We start from the raw sequence: 21,343 nt of genomic DNA, 5'->3' as shown, positions 1-21,343 counted from the left end.
AAATGTTAATCATAAAACAGAATAGTTTAATGGATATTGTTTTATTGCGAACAAGAGGGTGCATTCTTTATTCAGCTTCCTTAAAATTTGGAATTTTAGTTTTACTCTCATAGTTTGGTCACTGTCAGCAATCTTACAATAAAAGCAGCATTCAACAGCTCACACATTTGGGTTTCATTAACAAAAAAAAAAGTAGGTCATAATGGACAGATTCCTCCACTACAAAAACTTGTAGATTATGTAACAAGTAGCTTTATTGACAAATATAATAGCAACAGCAATTGACCCCTGTATATAAAACACACATCTTTGTAGTTTAAATGACCTTAAAAATGAACAGAAAATGTTTAATCAAAATGCAAAATGCAGCACATCCTTGTGTAACATTGATACGGTTTAACCCTGTTACAGATTTTACTTATACTTTAAACAACACATTTCAAACTTTACTGCTAAATAACACACTACAAAGCAGATTTGGTTTGGCTTAATGTGAAATGTTTTCACTGTCTCGGTCGAGTCAAAATTAAAAAATGATTTATTTTACATTTACACAGAAGCTGCACAGTATCTGATATTTTTATAACTGAAAACATGTCCACCATGCACCATACAGTAAAGATATTAATGAATGGGAATTACGACCAAGCAGCTCTTGCTTCAGCAGCTCTGCTAGGCCTGGACACAGCAGTAGTGGATATACTGGGTCTTTCTCTACAATGGCTTGCAACACTGGCTGATCTAGTAGAACCACCTATTGAAGACAAACAAAGATTATTGTACAAAACAAGCAAGGGAATAGTGATGTCCGGATCATCCCCCTTAGTCAAATGTATGTATTATTAGGGACAGAGTAACATTTGTGTACAGTCTGTCCAGAAAAGAGATTCCAGCTATACAGACGTGCTCAGATTTGTTGGTACCCCTCCACAAAAAACGAAGAATGCACAATTTTCTCTGAAATAACTTGAAATTGACAAAAGTAATTGGAATCCACCATTGTTTATTCCATATTTAATAGAAATCAGACTTTGCTTTTGATTTTTTATTCAACATAATATTGTAAATAATAAAACAAATGAAAATGGCATGGACAAAAATGATGGGACCGCTAACCTAATATTTTGTTGCACAACCTTTAGAGGCAATCACTACAATCAAACATTTTCTGTAGCTTTCAATGAGACTTCTGCACCTGTTAACAGGTAGTTTGGCCCACTCTTCCTGAGCAAACTGCTCCAGCTGTCTCAGGTTTGATGGGTGCCTTCTCCAGACTGCAAGTTTCAGCTCTTTCCATAGATGTTCGATAGGATTCAGATCAGGACTCATAGAAGGCCACTTCAGAATAGTCCAATGTTTTGTTCTTATCCATTCTTGGGTGCTTTTAGCTGTGTGTTTTGGGTCATTATCCTGTTGGAGGACCCATGACCTGCGACTGAGACAGAGATTTCTGACACTGGGAAGTACGTTTCGCTCCAGAATGCCTTGATAGTCTTGAGATTTCATTGTGCCCTGCACAGATTCAAGGCACCCTGTGCCAGGTGCAGCAAAGCAGCCCCAAAACATGACCGAGCCTCCTCCATGTTTCACTGTAGGTATGGTGATCTTTTCTTTGAAAGCTTCATTTTTTCGTCTGTGAACATAGAGCTGATGTGACTTGCCAAAAAGCTCCAGTTTTGACTCATCTGTCCAAAGGACATTCTCCCAGAAGGATTGTGGCTTGTCAATATGCATTTTAGCAAATTCCAGTCTGGCTTTTTTATGTTTTCCTTTCAAAAGTGGAGTCCTCCTGGGTCTTCTTCCATGGAGCCCACTTTCGCTCAAAAAGCGACGGATGGTGCGATCAGAAACTGACGTACCTTCACCTTGGAGTTTAGCTTGTATCTCTTTGGCAGTTATCCTTGGTTCTTTTTCTACCATTCGCACTATCCTTCTGTTCACTCTGGGGTCGATTTTCCTATTGCGGCCGCGCCCAGGGAGGCTGGCTACAGTTCCATGGACCTTAAACTTCTTAATAATATTTGCAACTGTTGTCACAGGAACATCAAACTGCTTGGAGATGGTCTTGTAGCCTTTACCTTTACCATGCTTGTATATTATTTTCTTTCTGATCTCCTCAGACAACTCTCTCCTTTGCTTTCTCTGGTCCATGTTCAGTGTGGTGCACACAATGATACCAAACAGCACAGTGACTACTTTTCTCCATTTAAATAGGCTGAATGACTGATTACAAGATTGGAGACATGTGTGATACTAATTAAATAAACTAATTAGTTTGAAATATCACTATAATCCAATTATTTATTATCTTTTCTAAGGGTACCAACAAATGTGTCCAGGCCATTTTAGAATATCTTTGTAGAATAAGCAATAATTCATCTCTTTTCACAGCTTCTTTGCTTTATTCTATGACATACCAAAGGCATGCAAGTATACATGATAAAATAGCTTTTAATTTCGTCACTTTTCAGGAGGAATGAAGTATTATTTCAATGAGCTGTAAGGGTACCAACAAATTTGAGCACGTCTGTATGTTTACTAAATACACTGGCACCATTGAATGGTGACTGATTACACTTTTACAATCTAACAAATCAACCTTTTATGCAGAGTATATACAGACTACCCCACATCTCCCATGCGGTATGTCATGTGACATTTGATTCATGAGAGGCATAATCGCAAATGCCCATGAAACTCGACCCCCAATGCAGTGGCCAAGTGCCCAACAAGGCCTTCCACCTGTTTCTGGCATTTCAAAAAAGCATGTGGGTCATAACACATCAAGCCCATAGACATGCACACCATAAAGTACTGGGACAAGTAACTTATCACAGAAACATTGGACTGTTTCCACAATGTGCTAGAGCCAAGTATTGTGGGCTTTGGTAGCAGGTTATTCTAATTCTTTGGCCAGGACCTCAGAGGTAGTACAGTTCTGAATAGACAGCTTACCTGCTGAGCTCATTCTGCCTAAAGGTACTGAGCCCATGTACCTCATCTGGCGCTGATAGTCTGATAACTGTTCAGAACGTTTCATTCCCAGTGTTGGCTTTGCTGATTCAAGTCTTTTCAGGAAAGCCTAAAGTTAAACGACATAAACACACTATGTAAATATATGAACAGGACACTTGTTCGAGTTTTTCAAAACATAAACTTAGATATTTATATACAGAGTGTATATTTAGGTTGAGATAAAATGATTGCGCATGTTTTACGACTGTAAAATGGGTGCTGAGGTTTCTGAATTCTTGGATGGGATTTATAAAACACGCAACTAAGAAGTGATTTGCGCGAGTTTGTAAATTGCGGTTTAAAGTACCGTATTGTTTTGCAAACTCCAATTTTCAATACATGTTTCATAGTTTACATGACAGAAAAGAAAGTCTGCAAATAGAGAATATAAAATCCATGTAAAAAAAATATTTAGAAGCACCTAAAAAGGTCTCCCCACAGTGGCAAAGCAAGGTTCTAACGAGAGCCTTTATTTCTAGAGTGTAGGCATTATTATAAGAACGGTGGGGGAGAGTAAGAACAGATGGAACGATATTCCGAGGCACACCAAAGAAAAAGCCTCATATACATGTAATACAATGAGGGCTCCTCCTCCAGCGTTATTTTAGTAATGCCTATAGAATTTATGTTTTGTAATATGGCATTTTGGTATTTAACAATACTAGTTCAGCAGTATTGTTAAATTTGAGTTTGAAAGAAAACAGTAAAAACAAAACAAAAAAAGACAGAGGGACAGATGACACAGTTGGTTTGTTGCTAGAGCAAATGGTTGAAGGCACATCTGAATAATGTAGCTATATTATAGACCATACAGATATGCTTTAAAATCATACATAGAGTCAGAAATACATAAGAAATAGGAGAGTTGTAACTGCAGACTGTTTGTACGAAGTAGTATGGAGTTATTGTTGTTGAACATATTTCTGTACAATGAAAGGATTTTTCACCTGTTTGACTGCCATGGATGTAAGTAAATAAAACGTATTGTTTCTGAAGTTTGAAAAGTCTATACGCCTGGAATTATTCTATACGAATTAAGAAGTTGAACTAATATGTGAAGCACAGTAACTGGATGATGCGTTGTAATGTATAAGCAACCTAGACTACAAACTCTGAAGTGGTACATTTGTTTATTAAGAAGCTACCACACAGTCCATATTTGATTCCTTTGTCCTGCTGATGTATTTCAAGCTTGTAACACATCTTCATGTGTTACAAGTACTGCTTGTACCAAAATCTCCACTTCCATATTGGTAAATTTCAGTTTTCGCTTCCGAGCATCCTCATCACCATGGCTAGTACCAGGCTGAGGTCTTTGTGTGCCATTCATTTTCTTTTGGAATGTGTAGCCTACACACGCAGGGTTGACCCAAACCCGCTATTTATTGTGAGAGGTGTGTAATTCTCCACTGCTAAATGCGGAATCGCCTGCTTCACCTAATTAGTCTTATAAAATAGGTTGTTATTTTGGCGCGGAGTGCGGCCGTACTGAACAAGCAGATTACATGGCTTTTTGCAGTCGGTTTTTCCCCTTTATAAATTTGGGCCTTAGTGTCTTCCACAGTGTTTATTAGCTAATTCCTAGAGCTACTTAGTACATTCCCTGTGGCCTTTCATAATGCCTATGTAAGGCTGTCAAATGCTAAGCACAAGCTTCTACTAAAACATATTCCATTCACATGCACTCACTGGCCTTAAGCCATGACCTTGCTACATTGTTTCATCTAAGCTGGATAGCTGCAACACATATCTACAAGACACCTAAACTCTTTGCATTACCTACTTTTAAACCCTATGTTCTGCTGGCTTTGTTTACAGCGACTTAATTCCTAAAGGAAAGCCCTGCTGAAAAAGGAATGTACAGCTTGCATCACTGGGATTCATTTAGGACTAGGAGTGCAGGTGACATCAAAGCCTTACAGCAAACTCAATACATCCTACAGCAACCAGGACTTGGGTCAATAATGTTAATAGGGTTTACAGTAATGAGGAATCTACCTCAAAATAATGCCAGTACATTTTAAGAAGTGAATACTTTTAGCAAATAAATAGTAAAAAAATGAATACATTGTAGACTTAGTACATTTTATAAAAGGCTTTTATATTAGACACCTATTCAGTTTAAACTATGCTCTAGTCTCATGCACTGTTAGATGTTTGATGTGCATAACCTTGATACCCAAAGGCACCATTTTATTTGAACAGTGGCTGTATTTAGATTTCTCACTGTTTAGATCAATGCAATAGACCCCACTGGAGTTTTAAAATAATTATTGGCTGTTATTCAACATGTCACAAGACACAGCCTGTTCAGTGTCAAATGGAAATAACTAGGTAAGCAGAAGCCACAGGAAGCACTACTGCCTGAAATAGCATAGGCAAAGTTGTACCATTCCAAAATATGAAATCTTAGAACAGTCTCCAAATGTCACTTCCATGTCATGCGGAGCACTGGATCACACTATGTTCAGTGACTAATTTCATAACAGATTTTAACATTTATATGTTCTCAGCCTGCTAAACATAATACAAAATGTTTTAGAAACCTACTTCATATTTTACTACTGGAGCACAGTAAGCTATCTTTATTGCAAATGGCCATTAATACAGCAGAATTTGTAATAAGGCCCATTTGCCCCATAATGAATGGTTGGCTCCTACTATAGCGTTGTAAATGCTTAACACACTATATAGCCTAGTTAAATTATTGTAGCATAAAATAAGGCTAAGAGAAAATCTTCTACATATTTTATGGTACCACCACAGCACCTACTGTAAACTTTGTTATTTCATTCTGCCGTCCATCCTTTTTATGTACATTTTTTAACAAGTATGTCCGTAATAAACACAACCCTCACTGTCAAACGTTCTACCTGTATTAGTATTATGAAAAAGTATATCACCATAATGTACATCAACATAATCTATGTAAAATGTACTGTATATGTTACCGTAAAAGACTGAATATCGGCAAATCAAAGATTTACCGGTAAATGTCGATATTTACAAAGCAAAATGGTAAATGTCCAAAACAAACAGGATAACACTTTAATTCAGACATTTACCGGTAAATCTCAAGAATAACCAAGTGCCTTTGGCTAATGACTGAATGTCTCGCTTTCACGCATTGTAAGGCTTCAGGAGTCCTGTGTAACTCCAAGTGCCACAAGAGTCTACCATGCTGCAATAAGTAAGTAAATATATCTATTCCCTGCCTGTATTTGTGGTATTTTGTGTCACAACCAAAGTGTGATTTTCTGTTGAAAAAACAAAGGTCCTAAATTATTTATTTTGCATTTAAGAGAATGTTATTTTTCATCTAAGTATTTGGAGTACAATATCCTTCAACAGCATTGTGAATTGTTTTATATGCACATTTACCAGAATGTTGGTTGTTCTACATAAGTGGATCACAATATTGTTCAGTACCACGTTGCACTAGTTTAAAAATTGCTCAGTTGTGCATTACTGTAAGCTCATTAATGATTATTTTGTTAATGGAAAATGTGTATGCAGAAATACATATATTCTTCTACATTAATAATTATTTTGTTAATTGACAATTTATACGCAGGAATAAATACATTCTTCAATGATATACCTGCATTTACCAATACGCTTCGGTAAATCATAAGATTAACCGGTAAATGTCTGAAAAGCAATCTATTTCTTTATAATCTCTTACATTTACCACCTTATTTAGATTGACCAGATTCAGACTTTTACCGTAACATATGCATGAAATTCTTATAATTGCTAGATATGTAAAAAAAGAATAATGACCCCAGCGATATGGAAAATATGTGGGGTACAAACCCTATTGTTCTTTTCTTCACTGAGTTTTTTTAAGTGGATGTAAATCATCTGTTGTGACATATATCATATTGTGTCATCCTTCATAATGTGATGCCTCCTTAGTGTCTAATTATGCCTGAACTCATTCACCTGCTTCTCTTTAGAACGGTCGAGATGAAACATGCAAACGTTCAATGTCACCTCCTTTGAACAGAAAGGTCAATCAATAGTAATAAAGTTAGGGGTAAAAGGGAAGTGACCAAATCAAGCACATAACCTACTGCACACATAGCTTTTCCAAGCCTAGTTATGAATCTCACACCAAAGCCACTCCCCAAATGTGGGACTACAGACGTAAAAAGATCATATACAGTATTCAGTTACTCTGTTCTAAGAACAGGCAGTCAACTACAGGGGAGTCCTCAAACTATGTGACAAATGGTGCAAAATATACTGTGCCAAAGGACAGCAATAAAATTGAAAACTCTAAAACAATGACAGAAAAGGTCATTTGATTTTATACCAGTTCATAATGCAAATGGAATTTGAATTCAAAGTTAAATCTTTCTTTCACTGAATTTTAGGCAGTCTCGCTTTGTACTTTAACCGAGCGCTGTACAGTGTGTGTTGTAAGTTAAGCTGTCTCTACTTACACTATTCTGGGGTTCCTTCTATTGCACTTTCTAAACTGTCCCGCCCTGATTTAACAGCAGTGATTGTTGTTATAACTTGGGCTGTCCATACCTCATCACTGACTAGAAAAATGGGCATTTGTTGATTTAAATGATTTGCTATTTATTGTGCTGGACTAAAACTCTATCTAATGAGTTGGTGCAGACTGGGGTCAATACACATTTCCATTTTAAAGATACAGTTTAGTATGAATATATAAACATAATATTTGCCTCATCTAACTAAGCATTAATCATTAAGATCACTACCAACTGATATGTTTATATATGACATTATTTGCAAGTATAGGACAGGAAAACAATAAACCTTTGCTCTATAAGCCTTCGAGATGGGACATTTCTTTATTTTTTACTTATTTATTTTTATAAATTTGGAATTGCCAATTCTTTTTTAGATTTTCTCCCCAATTTGAAATGCCCAATTATTTTTATTTAAACCAGGCCCACCGCTGCCACGCCCGTACTGACTCGGGAGAGACGAAGACGGACACACGCGTCCTCTGAAATGTGCGCCGTCAGCTGTCCTCTTCTTTTCACTCTGCAGGGCTGCCATGCAGCCACCTCAGAGCTATAGCGTCGGAGGACCACGCAACTCTGGGCAACTTACAGGCAGGCCCACAGGCGCCCGGCCAGTCCACAGGGGTAGCTGGTGCACGGTGAACCGAGGACACCCTGGCTGACCAAAGCCCTTCCTCACCCGGGCGGCGCTCGGCCAATTGTGTGCCGCCACCTGGGAGCTCCCATCCACGGTCGGCAGTGGAATAGCCTGGACTCGAACCGGCGACCTCCAGGCTATAGGGCACATCCTGCATTCCATGTGGAGTGCCTTTACCGGATGCCCTCATCTCGGGACATTTAACAAAACTTATGACATAAGAAAAGTTTAAAGAGGCTGTTTGGCCCATCAATGTTCGTCCCTTCTTAAGCCTGGAACACACGAGGGGCGCAGCACTGCTGGACATGAGTGGTATGCACTACGCAACTGAGCTGTCTTACAATATTGTAGAAAAATTGAATGGTACAGTACAGTAGTTGTCAGTACCACACCGTAGGCTATGCAAAAATAGTTAATTCTATAGGGTGTGATGCAAAACTTTTGGCCATAGCTGTAATGTCCTCCATATAATCTACTAAATAAAAATACTGTTTTGTTTATCAATGTTGTTTTTCTGTCATCTATATGCAGGTGTATGAATGAGCAATCAACTTAGCAAAGAAACACACACTTTGCTGACAGCAAGTCACCTACTACTGAAGTGTTAGAAAATATATCCTTTTACAGCCAGTTATTTAGTAAAAAATAGTAGTGAACTACAGAAATGATTTTAAAAAAGGCAAAAAGTGATACCAGCATCAAACTGGCCACAGGAAGGATGCTTATCAGGGGTGATGTATAAAATACTGACCTGCCTGTCCTTTTATGAAATATGGGAGGGATCAAACACTTCAGGGTGCTTGGATACCTCCACAGACAACAGTTCCCCCCCCCCCCCCCCCCCACTTTCAGCATCTAATTTTTGCTTTCCATTGAAGTCGATAGAGGTGAATTTCAGTTTTTCTGCTTTTCTCCAAGTGTTGCATATATTTTTGTCTGGCTCCAATGCAAGGACAGGATTGGTTTTGTTACCAACAGTACTGACAGCATCACACACCATTATTTGTGCCACAACTGACTCTTCCTTCATGTCAACAATGAGTTGTTTGTTGATTGAGAAGCTCTGCACCGTTGCCTGTCCATGTGAAAGGATAAAAAAACAGCTTGGTGACTGTCCAAACATCTTCCATCATATGACTTGAAGTTGTCAAGCCGTTCTGTGTCAATGTTAAACTCCTTGAACACTGACAATTGATGGCTAATCACTTCATTAAGAAAAGCTTGATACTGCCCTTGAATACTGTCACAGTCCCTTTCACTTGTTTAAGTTCAGCCAGTTTATGCAGGACTCTTTTGAAGTTTAGCTATGTAATCCTCTTTGTCACTGGCCATAGCAGTGGGGTCAAAGCAAGAGAGGTTTTGTGCCATCAGATACTTTAAAGTACACTTATCCAAAAGCTTTGAGGTAGCAGTTACTAGGCACTTCTTACATTCCATGTGAAATTCTAGCACCTTTCTCTGATATTTTCTTTAAAGCTACCATTTCCTTCAACTGCTTTGAGGCTGAAAATCCAACATCTACTTTTTCATATGTGAGATCAAGTTTTGCCAGCTGAGCTTTAGATTTGGCCTTGCCCAAGACCTCTCTTTTCATGAAACGACTCCGCAAACCACAAACAAGCTTTTCAAGATCCTTGCAATGACGGGAACCATTGGCTTGTCAGTTTGATATCGCAGAAGAAACTGGTTAAACTGGTGAGCCACTGATTCAAAAAACTTTGCTGGCATGGCAACATCTAAGCATCCTTGCTTCACAGTTGCAAATTGTCTTGCTTTGCGGCACACTGTACTTTTTAGGTTCTTTCTGCACTGTTTCAGTATATATTTCTTGATGTTGGCAAATACAGTCTAAAATAGCACAACTTGCCACTTTTTCATTCTCAACCCATCGATGGCCACAGAAATTTAATGGAAAGATGTTACTACCAGTAATACCAGTAACTGCAACAAAATCACCACATCTAAAAAGGGCATTCTCAACACGATGATACATGGCATACAGAAAGGATTTGACATCCTAAGACTCAAACCGTGCTTTGAAGGCATTGTGGACAATATGCAGGCCACAACTACCAATGTCGATAAGCGGATGGCTATCTTTGTCATGCACTTCAGAAAACAGTTTGCTACAAGATGACCAGTTCACATTTGGGCCACCCACTGACAACTGAATAATTTTTGTGAGATTCAAGTTAGTAAATGTTTCTAAAAACTCTAAGACCATCACATCGGCATACGCATGTCCCATAAATGCACTTGTAAAATATCTTGTAGTGACTTGCTTGATACATTCATCATAAAACCTGATATTCAGATCCATTTGCTTGTTGTGGGTATCCTGGTTCAGGCTTTCATAAAAAAGGATCACATAACTTCTAAGTCCACATACTTGATCCACTAACTGGTGCTTAAAGTAAGGTGCAAGTCCAAGAACTACAATATAGGCACACTTTTTCACCCCGCATGTGAAGGCTTTTGCAATGGCACTATCTGGAAACATGAGATGGAATTACTTGCCAATGTCAGCACAGCTGTTGTAGGAATAGTGAGACATTACAACTTTCATGGCCCATGCCACTTCAGCTGTCCATACATCATCTTTTATACCTGTGCTGGTTAAAGTAGACTGTTATTGTTATTGTGTTCATGGCACTCAGTTTCTGAAGACTCAACAAGCTGATTTCACCTTGCCAGTGAGAAATGTTGCAATTGAGTAACTTGTAGATTCCATCTGTTTAATAGTGAGTAAATGCTTTGCACCCTGTATATGACTATGAATGGCAGATTCCTCCATACTGGATATATTAAAGTTCTTTCTGTATGCTTTGCGGTGTACTTTGTAGGCATCTTTAAAATCTTTGCAAAGCCAGCCTTTATATTTATCTGTGGTAAGCCACATTTCTTGAAATGAGCACTTACCCATCTTGGATGAGATTTTGCAAGTTCTTTTTTCTGCTTTCTTTTTTTCACGCTGTGACATGGATGGCTCGTGTGGTGACGTCAGACCAGGAAGGAAGTCACAACAGTACTGTAAGTAAATGCGCTGTTGCTTTGTAAATGAACAAAATAAAAGGTTTAAACAAAACACACACTTCAGACACAAAACAAACGGCACGTTGGCCAAAATAAACATACAAAACAAACACTGGAGAAATATTGAATAAAACAAGTATCGCGCTGGTGTAAAACCAGCATGAATAGCACATGTAGTTATTTGTTTGTTTTTAAAGCTTACTCCTGACTTTCTCTCCCGTTCTCTCCACACTGAACACCCAACCCCGAGTGAGCGATTCGTGCATCTATATATACAGCTGTGCCGGGATTCAATTACTTATTAATCATTCACTTGAATCCCATCACGTGAACTAATACATGCCCACATACAAATACATACTATCTGCATGTGAAGTGATTGTGCAATCCCCCTGCCTAAATACAACTATACATTTTAAATCACTCGTGCTACATAGCCCACGTTATACCCCGTGCTCCAATACATACACACCAACAACAACACACCACATAAAACACAAAAATACACACAGGGAAGGGGGGCACCCCGCCACACATGCCCAATACAACTCTTGTATATTAAATATTCTCCACCATTAAATCAAACGTTCTTTTACTTGCTGGCTTCTTTGCTCTCCAATACTATTTGCAATTTCTTTTCACATTATTAATTAATATTTACTGTTTAGATTGCCACTTTTTCCTGCCATAGGCTACTGACTCCCCTCAACACAAGAACGCAGTTTGCGTCGCGGCCATCGATGAGAAAGCAACGGTGGCTTAGAAACACCAAAAAGAAAAGAGTTACACTGCAGCACAAAATGTACATTAATTTGAGATGTTGTAGTATTTAACAATAAGCTTCTGTACGTATATTTTATACAGAAGTGCAACCGGACATTGCCATTTTATGTGTTTAACACTTAAATATGGCTGGTGGTACAGAGGAATTTATATATTCAACCGGGTACCACCGGGCTTGCGTTTCTACGCAGGTAAGCTTGAGAAATTGACATGAGTCGAGTACTCCAATCACAATGCCGCACATTTCTGTGCATCATGTAGATAACATACAAAATCCAAAAAAATGGAATAGACTTGAAAATGCAGAGACTGTGGAAAAGGTAGAGGTGGATTTTGAGCATACGGATATTAAGAAGACAGAAATAAACCTAAAGAAATGTTACGGAAACAGACGGGCGTCTTTTTTATGTCTTCACACATAGTGATTGAAAGTCTGGCAATTTCAAGTATCCAACTCTTTTATATATCAGTCCCTACAAGGTCTGATAAGGTACAGTATCTAATGTTTTAATATACTAACACCAGCTAGGGAGGGGAAAAAACACACACTGGTACGTAATGTTATATTCTGTACAGTAAACTCATGCTGATCGAAAGACATTGTAAGTACTTTCTAAAGCTTTCTTAATTTATGGTATTTCTATGTTAAAATAATCCTGGGTCAAACTTTAAATAACCAATGTATGCGCTCATGTCAACGCATATACTATAAGCTAACTCAGTCAAACTTATAGTATTACTTACAGATGGTACAAAAGCATAAAGGTTAAAATAGGTTACAGTACCCACCACTTGCACTGCACAGGGTTATTTCGGGCCGCCGTTTATAGCAGACAAATAGCGTTTGCAGTTTGCCATTTGCTATTCCCATTGATTTCAATAATAAAGGCATTCTTTATACCGTGTTAAGCACACCGTATATTTCGGGCAAACTCAGCTGTTTGGATCGCGTGGTGTGCCATTCAGATAAACTTAAATAACAAACGCACTGCTTATTACTGTAGTAATCGCTCTTACTAATCCACCAATAAACTGTTTTCATCTTGTTACCTTGCCATTCACATAGCATTCAATACAAAAGGCAGCACTTGACTGTAGTAAAAGCTTGACAGATCGATCAATCAGCTGTTTGAACCTCGTTACTGAGCAATTACCCCTGTACCATACCTTGGCTATTTAATCCCTGTACGCAGTGTCGGGTTTACAGTTTGAAAAAACAGCACTGACTGCAACAGCAAGCATGGCTGGAAAGAGAAAAGTGATGCGCATCAAAAATTGTAAATAAAAATAAAGTGTCTGTTAGATACTGTGCGCTGAGACTTCTGTAGTTGAGGAGAAGAGTGTTGATGAAAATACAACCGAAAGTGAAACTCCAGAGAGGATGTCGGAGGAAGAATTCTCAGCTGTGTCACCTTGGCGACCAGGACGCTCTGCCTGAAACAGACACCGATGACATAAGCTTGCGTGCTGCGCTTGCAACACTGCTAATGTGGAGCAGCATCCGGATATAGAGCCGAATTGTTTTTTTTTTTTGTTTGTTTTGTTTTTTAAACGCTGACATGGTTTGCCGTCCATACAAAAAAAGAGATTGTCCAGATGTGTATTACAGAGTTCTTCGCTGGAAACAATTTGCAGTAATGTAACCTACCTGTACTGTACATTTCTGCACTTGTATTACTTTTTTGCACTTTTTATTACATTCATAGGTTTTAATACATATTTTTTTATTAGTGTAATGAGTGTCTTTATAAAGACTTTTAACCGCACACACGCTTGTTTGTTTTGATTACTGTACTGGTGATTGGGGGACATTTTGAATGTCAGGTTACTGTGTGGGAGTTTATACCGTCCATCGCTTACTGTGGGTGAATGAACAAACGTGCCCGTTCTAAGCGGTGGCGACTGTATTAAAATAATGCATTAAAACACTAAATTGTATAAATACAGATCATTAAAATATTGTATTATAAAGTATGTTTAGAAAATAAAAAGTAATCACTGAAAGATTTCATTTTACAAAAGGAAGTCGGTTAGAACCATATACAACCGGTTAAGTGCTGTTGATTTATGAATCCAACATAACACAAAGCATTTAAATAAATAAATAAATAAATACCTACATAAATAAAATAAAAAAATAAAAAAATAAAAAATAAACTACCATACTTCCAGCAGTTTTGTGATGCAGCACATTCACATGCAAAAAAAAAAAAAAGAATCTGACGGAATCCATGGGGCGACACTGCATGCATGTCTTTGTATAGATTACAGATATAATGAGAATATTTTTCACAGCAGGACGCAACTAAAACACTGTGGAACAACTGTTCCACAATTATCAAGGCTTTTCCAGGCCAATCCAAAAAAACATACAATCAAATGAAAGGCTTTTCAAGGCCTTGAATATTACCAAGTGAAAATAGGCTTTTTATGGTTTTCCAAGCCCCTACGAACCCTGGTGTTGTCACCACTTGGCTGTAATTGGTTAATCCACCGATGGTACCGCACGGCATTCATAAAATAAATAAATAAATTTAACTGGATTTGATTTGAGCGGCACCGTTCAGCATCACAGCAGGACTAGCGATATCGTCCTGTGCTGATCTGTCCAACGCGATATTCTAATGTTTCAAATTCCACTGCATTCATACCAGGTGGTAGAACCCTCTTCTTTGGGCCCTACTGCTTAATTAGAATATCATGTCAGATTTTGTTTAGATTAGTTATCAATGGTTATCATTTATTTAAAAAATATTGAATCTTACGTTTCAAGCTACTCTTTACTAGCCAAACAAAAATGAACACCCTCAAGTATGTATCCTGCATCTTTGCTAATAACTGTTACTGAAGACCACAAAAAGGAATAAAAGTGCCTCCTGGTGGTCAACATTATTATTTTCACATCAGATTTTAAATTACAGCACTGACGGACATCACAGATTTAAATACACTTTACCTTAACTTTTCATTGAAAATCCAGATAATAAAGACACTGGGTTTATTGCTTTTCACTGCAGTTGCCGGCATGCAGTGTATAACCTTGTTACTATGCATTCAAGCAGACATCTTGTAAATGTTACTCACCATGTTCTCTCTCTCGATTCTCTGCTGTTCCCGCTGCCTGTTGAGAGCACTGTGGTACAGCCTTGCAGGGGGATTGGCAGGTTTCTTTGGTTTGGGGCTCTTACTCGGTGGACGGGCTTGCCTGGAAAGTTCTCTCAGTAATCTCTGGTTCTCTTGATCAATACGCCTCACATCCTCGTTGCTAAATGAAAAGTTTTTTCTTGACTTCCGTTCAGGGTAATCAATGCCCACATTTTTCTGTTTCTTGCTTTCCAGATGCATAAAAGCTTCACAGGATAGGGAAGAAGTTTTAATTAATTAGTAAAAAAAACTATTTTCTTTCAGCTGATTTGTGATCACAATATGAATTTGACTTTGAATAGTGGTAAAACCAGTGCATCACATTTCTGTGCCCAGTAAAAAGGTCTTTAGGGCTCTCTAAATTCCAGAAATAATGGTGAATGCCTGGTGCATCACATGGAGAAAGAAATGCTGGCTATATCTTAGATTATATTGAGCATTTCACTTTCTGTTGCCACGAGACAAACAAATGCTCAACAACGCTGCATTAAACATTTCAACAGGCTTACACAGCTAATGACATCTAACCAGTCTCCACCTATCAGAACATGGCTATGCATGCTTCCATAGCCTTTTACACACACTCTCACACATCTCCAATACATATGAAACATCTGGTTTCATAATCTTTACACTAACACTTCTACATGATTGTAAATGTTAGGGGATTACAGTAGGTTAGGTTTTATGTTACTTTATTACAATTTTACATGTTTCAATTGACATTTTTCAAAAAGTACCTTTTAGAAGCTGATTGAGATCCATGGCATCACTTAAGAGCTTTTGGTCATGCCTGCTACCAGCACCAGACTCTAAAGACACAGACGATGCCAAGTTGTTGCCAGACATATTACATCTCTCCTTCTGCGTCTTTAGGAACCTCTTTTCACCTTCGTCGGAGTAATAATCTCCAGAATTCCCATAGAGACCAAGGCCCACATTGCGCTGCTTTTTAATTTGCTGCTTCTTCAGGTCCTCTTTTGCCATTGCTAAATCAAAAGACTGAACGGGGCTGACATCAGGTGTGGATAATGGAGTTACATCTGTCACTGTATCTTCAGATTCCTCCAGGAGCCTAGCTTTATCTTTTCTTGACATTAAATATAATTTGGATCGATGTCTGGGGGAAGAGAGTGGCAACCCTGCAGATTTTTTTCTGGGTGATGTGTAACTCTCCGATTCACTGCTGGAACTCTCGGATTCCGATGACGAAGCAGGGCTATAGTTTCTGTTTTTGCTGCTCACTTTTTTCGAACTGTTGTGGTGAGCAGGTTTACACCTGGAATGTTCTTGATCTGGCTCTTCCTCACTGTCCTCTTCACTTCTGTTGTAACCATCCTCACTCTCATCATCATCATCATCATCATCCTCCCTCTCCTCGGCAGATGAACATGATCTGATTTTTTCTGGAATTTTTATCTGGCTACCAGAGGCTCCTTCCAGATTACCTCTACTGGCCTCTGATCTAGCCAATGATGACAGTGAGAAAGAACTTGCTGATAGATTACACTCCTCTTTTACTGAGCCACTGCATGATTCTCTTTCTTCTTGCCCTTCTCTAATTTCTTCCCTGTTTCCATCTCTTCCCAGTTTACTTGTTCCTTTTTCGTTAGTGCTGGTCTGCTTTAGCTCATTGTGTTTTTGAGGTTTGCTATTGTTGGCCTCTTTGAGGTCTTTTCCTTGTTCTTCGCCATCATCACTGTCAAAAAAGGAATGGTCCACTTCACCCTCCAAGTCCTTAGGGCTATCCATGATACTGCTCTGTTTTGCTGACTTATTTCTAACAGTGCCTTTAGAAAATACAAAGCAAAATAAGCTTGGCACTTCATAATTTCAAAAATGAAAGGTCACATTACTAGAAAAGCAATTTAAATATTTTATAATAAATTGCTCAATCTAACAGGCTGTCGTTTTGCTTTCAGGCCTGTGTTGTTTTGCGAAATCACATGATATAATGACTAGACTATACCATGAAGCTTTTTAAATTGAATTTCTTTACCCTTTAATGAACACTTTTACAATTACTCTACTGTGCAGAATTTGTGTGGGAAATGGGACAGTTCTTTTTTTTATATGGACAAAGTACCTAGCGTACCTGAGAACCATTTGAAACAACATGTAGTTTATGCAACAGGTCATTCATTCCATTTCCAGTGAGACAATGAGGGTGCTTGCATGTCGGTGATTTCAGGAGAAAAAGTCAGGCAGAATAAGATCCAAGACAAATGTAAAAATCCAGCTTGCTCAGCCCATGGCTGCTGTCATTGTAGTGTTCAAAAACACACATTGAGAAAGAGTAACAAAATGTACCTTTTTTACATTTTACAAAACTGGGGTGGCTCTCTAATTGTGAAATGGTTCAGGAGACATAACAATAACAAGGAGCAGGGAAATTACCCCCTAAGAATTTAAGGGCAAGTGGCAGAGGTGAGAATTTAAACTTTGTATTTTTCTCCTCCAATTTTTCAATAACATCTGCGACATTAAAGAACCCAATTCTATTGATGTTTGCCCACTTGAAATGGAATGATCCCATCATAAAAATCAAATGTAGGAAATAAATCCCCAGAATCTGGTCCACTTAAGCTGTAATGACCACACACAGTACATATTCACAATCCCTTGCAGATCTTCAGGCTTACACCCTAATAACCGTGGAAACCACAGAGAAGGTAAAACTCAGATGGGCACACAGTAAACCCTTAATTACTTAACATAGGTTAGCCAACTAAGCCCGACAGCACTGCTGTCAGAAAACAGACCTTGCTTACATCCCAATTGTTTTATCAGCAGAAACACAAGCCTCCTTCCTTGAAACGTAGTATTTGGAGGCTATAAATTACACCTCCAAGCTCGTTTGTTTTCCTCCAAACATTACTGATTTGTTAACGGCATTAACGCCAGACAACGCCGCTGTGAATACCTGTTGCATACACATTTTATGTTTTTAACGACAGTAGACTCGGATCCCAAACTCTGCCAAAGTGGCAGTTCAAACGTTACGTCTCAGGACAGGTCTCTTGTCCTAATATTTTTTGTTGTTGTTGCCATTATTATAACTTAAGATAGGTATATATTTCAATAACAATCCACTCAAAAATATAGACTATTATTATTACATACAATGCATTAGCAGACAACCTTTGAAAGACCTATCAAAATAGTTACAAAAAAAATAATACTAGCACGCCATAGCTAGGTTTTGTTTTGTATCGTAGTCATATGTCATGGTTAAACACTATGTCAACCACACTGTAATTAATACAAAATAACTCATACTTAATACGAATCTAAAAAAGGCTAATAGTACACAGAAGCAAAACATTAATAGGTTAGGCGGCACTAGTTGCTTCATCACTACCTGTGTTCACAGTAACTACGTCGCCAGACGTGTTTGTTTTCCAAATAACCAAGGGACCCGCGCTCTAGTATTTTGTCCCTGTAAGAAACGGTTGATCACTTTTACAATTAAGAATGCTCTACATACGTGCTTGTATCACTAATTACTGGTTTGAACTAATACATCTCCCATATTCACCACTGGCAGGATCTGAAAAAACTAGTATAACTAAATAACGTCACTTCCTGACTGACAGCAATTAGTTCCACGGGCTGGGTGTGTAATGAGAAGTACCAACAGATGGCGCTAAAACCCTACTAACGTACTTGGGCAGCGATGAAAGCCAACCAGCCCAGCTATATCCTATAGCAATAGGGTTCGTTGTCATATTATACAGCTCACCATGTTTACTAATTGTGGGCGCGTGTAAATATTCCCTGGGTAACCACTGCTACTTTATTATTCCATATAATTTCCAACCATATTCACTGTGGGTCTGTTGACGTTATTGTGGATGTGAAGGCATTGTCATTTATAAACTTGCCTTTTAGATTTTCTGCAAAAAATGTAATTGCAATTTACTCTAAAGTTATGGATGAAGACTTTGAAGAGCAAATAAAATTGGTTTAGAGGAAGCAAAAACACCCACAAATCTATTGACCAGGGGTCCTGTTCTACACCACGAGATATGTACATGTAAATTAAGTTATTTGAGGGATTTAATATTAAAAAAAAAAAACACCTACCCCCAACCCCAGATGATGGTATGCTGATTCTGTGCTTTAGACATGTTCCAAAGATTGCTGGTTCAACCAAAACCAATCTCGTATCTCCATGGATGAACAAAAAGCCTTTATTTTTATGGGAGACTCGTTGTGCCATAATTAACATATTTTCCTCTTTCGACAAATGTACATACATTGAATAATTTTTCGTTTACGACTTTTAAAGTTATAACCCACTGTACCGGTATGATATGATGATGTGTATGGTTGGCCCAAGTGCAGTAGGATATTTGTTTCCTCTCGGATTGGTGAATCGGATGGACTAATACTGTATAATACAGGAAACTCGGGAGCTTGCAATTGAAGATCATCACTTCACCCAAACACAGGTGTAAATCGCTTCGGTTAAAAGCCGGTTGAGAGTAAAGTTCAATGTTGTGGTTTTTGTTTTTAAAGCCACAATTGTTGCCTGAATACGTCTCAAGCGAAGCGGAAACGAAACTGATAACGTTACATAACATAGAAATTCTTAGGAAACCACACGATTCTATCGTACTTACCACCTGCGTCTCACGAGCGCCTGAATCTATGCACAAGCAACAGCTTACTGCTAACGATTCATTAAATGGAAACGCATGTGTGTTTTTTTTATGACAACATGCAACAGAGACTTGACATTTTAAAATGAAACACATCGAATACGCACACGGATTATCAGAATTATTTGTTTCTGGACCGGAGTCTAATCACAACCTACATTTTGCTTTGTTTTAATAAATTGTATTCCTTGTTATGAGCGAGGGTCAGTTAAAATCAAGAAGAGTGAGGTCCGTCTTCTTGTCGTTGTTGAGGAAATGTTATTTCCAGCAGCATGCATCCTGATGGCAGCAGCAGCAGCAGCAGCAGCCCCGTTTCTTTATCCCGGTTTCTCCTGCCCGCTTGTTTGCTCGGTCTCGCTGCACCTTTACTTTTTCAGTGTGGCGATCGGGAAATTTCCGTAACATCGGTCCTGTTCAAGCTGTTTGTTTACTTCTCTTTCTCCCTGCTCTGCATCTTAGTTGGAACATTTGCCCTCCTGGTAAAGCAAAGTCCAACAAAAATAACTAGATTTGACACCCTGAGGAAAAATAAGACACCGACGTTGGAACTGCTATTCATTAAAATAATGGTAAGCTAATTGTTATCATTATATATTAATCTACATCAACCTTTTTTAAATTGCATGTAAATATTTTTTAAAAAGATATTAGTGTTAACAAGTGCGTTTGTGGATTGTAACACTAGTGGAGTTAAGTTAAAACTAGCTTCCTATGTTTATTTATTGCTGTAGATGCATTTAATATTTAATACATGGTTATGTTAGGTTTCTGTAACGTACAGTATCTACTCCAGGCCTAAACAAGAAATACGTTACTACCAGTGGGGTCAGTAATGTAAATGGGTTGTTATTGATTGTATTACTATACATTTATTATGTTACTTACTGTGCTGCCACAGTTTAGATCCTTTGCCAGACAGTAGCAATGACTAAGAGTCTCAAATTGATCTAGAGTTCAGAATTGCACATCCTGCCAAGTTGTTGATCTGATTTTAAAAGCATTTCAGTTACTTTACTGTATAGGCCTACATACTATTCTGACATTATTCAACGTTTCTGTGATGTACTGTAAGTGATGGATTGGCAGCTTCACTGGGAGCAGTGATTGAAGGAGCACCCTATAGGGGTTTTGCCACTGATCTCTCTGTTTTCGAGGCTCCCAGTGCCCACAGAGCCAATTTATTGTGCCAAATTGTGTGGTGGTTTTGTAAAGGGAACTACAATAAAACTAAGACAAACTCATTTAACTGGTTTTGTAGTCTTAGCCAAGTTAGATTTAAACCCAGATATTCAGAAGTGAAAGGCTACAGTCACCCCCAAGGCTGACAGATATGGTAGATTGCAGATGGCTTAACTTTTTTAAACTGGCAAATCTAGTTATTGCAGTACTGCTAGACCTTAGGGTTGGGATTCCAGTTTGCTAAGCAGTTAGGCAGTTTCAGAACTTTCAAGGGTGATGCACCATTGTTTTTGGATGCAGGCCTTGTTGGGATGGGACACGTTGGTATGCAATGGACCTCTGACAGTATAAAACAGGTTACCCATTAAAATATCAAATGTACA

General features: G+C 38.3%; 2 protein-coding genes across 8 annotated transcripts in view; one reads left to right on the top strand and one right to left on the bottom strand.

Moving 5' to 3' along the window:
* Positions 1-22: 22 nt before the first annotated feature.
* On the bottom strand, positions 23-20,028 carry LOC117409373 (cilia- and flagella-associated protein 97-like). 7 transcript variants are annotated; one of them, XR_009308393.1, is made up of 6 exons: positions 19,204-19,325; positions 15,858-16,907; positions 15,058-15,323; positions 11,077-11,206; positions 2,956-3,082; positions 23-754 (listed from the first exon to the last, which is right to left on the bottom strand). XR_009308393.1 is itself a non-coding variant. In XM_058998265.1 (5 exons), the coding sequence occupies exons 2-5, from the start codon at positions 16,867-16,869 to the stop codon at positions 639-641; spliced, it is 1,521 nt and encodes a 506-aa protein (XP_058854248.1). In that variant the 5' UTR covers positions 16,870-16,907; positions 19,940-20,028; the 3' UTR covers positions 23-638. The 7 variants fall into 7 exon arrangements, 5 of the variants coding, with proteins under 5 accessions (XP_058854248.1, XP_058854226.1, XP_058854242.1 ...); XR_009308394.1 differs by having other exon boundaries at positions 11,077-11,185; positions 19,204-19,324; XM_058998265.1 differs by lacking the exons at positions 11,077-11,206; positions 19,204-19,325 and adding an exon at positions 19,940-20,028.
* A 5-nt stretch (positions 20,029-20,033) lies between these two features.
* The window catches only part of snx25 (sorting nexin 25), a 67,453-nt gene continuing 66,143 nt past the window's right edge, over positions 20,034-21,343 (top strand). Inside the window, exon 1 of the mRNA XM_034015300.3 lies at positions 20,034-20,350. Coding sequence (XP_033871191.3) covers positions 20,054-20,350 — 297 coding nt within the window. The 5' untranslated portion in view covers positions 20,034-20,053. The remainder of the gene's footprint in view (positions 20,351-21,343) is intronic.

The sequence above is a fragment of the Acipenser ruthenus genome, chromosome 2 (assembly GCF_902713425.1).
Source record: "Acipenser ruthenus chromosome 2, fAciRut3.2 maternal haplotype, whole genome shotgun sequence".
NCBI lineage: Eukaryota > Metazoa > Chordata > Actinopteri > Acipenseriformes > Acipenseridae > Acipenser > Acipenser ruthenus.
This window is presented reverse-complemented; position numbering and strand designations above follow the sequence as displayed.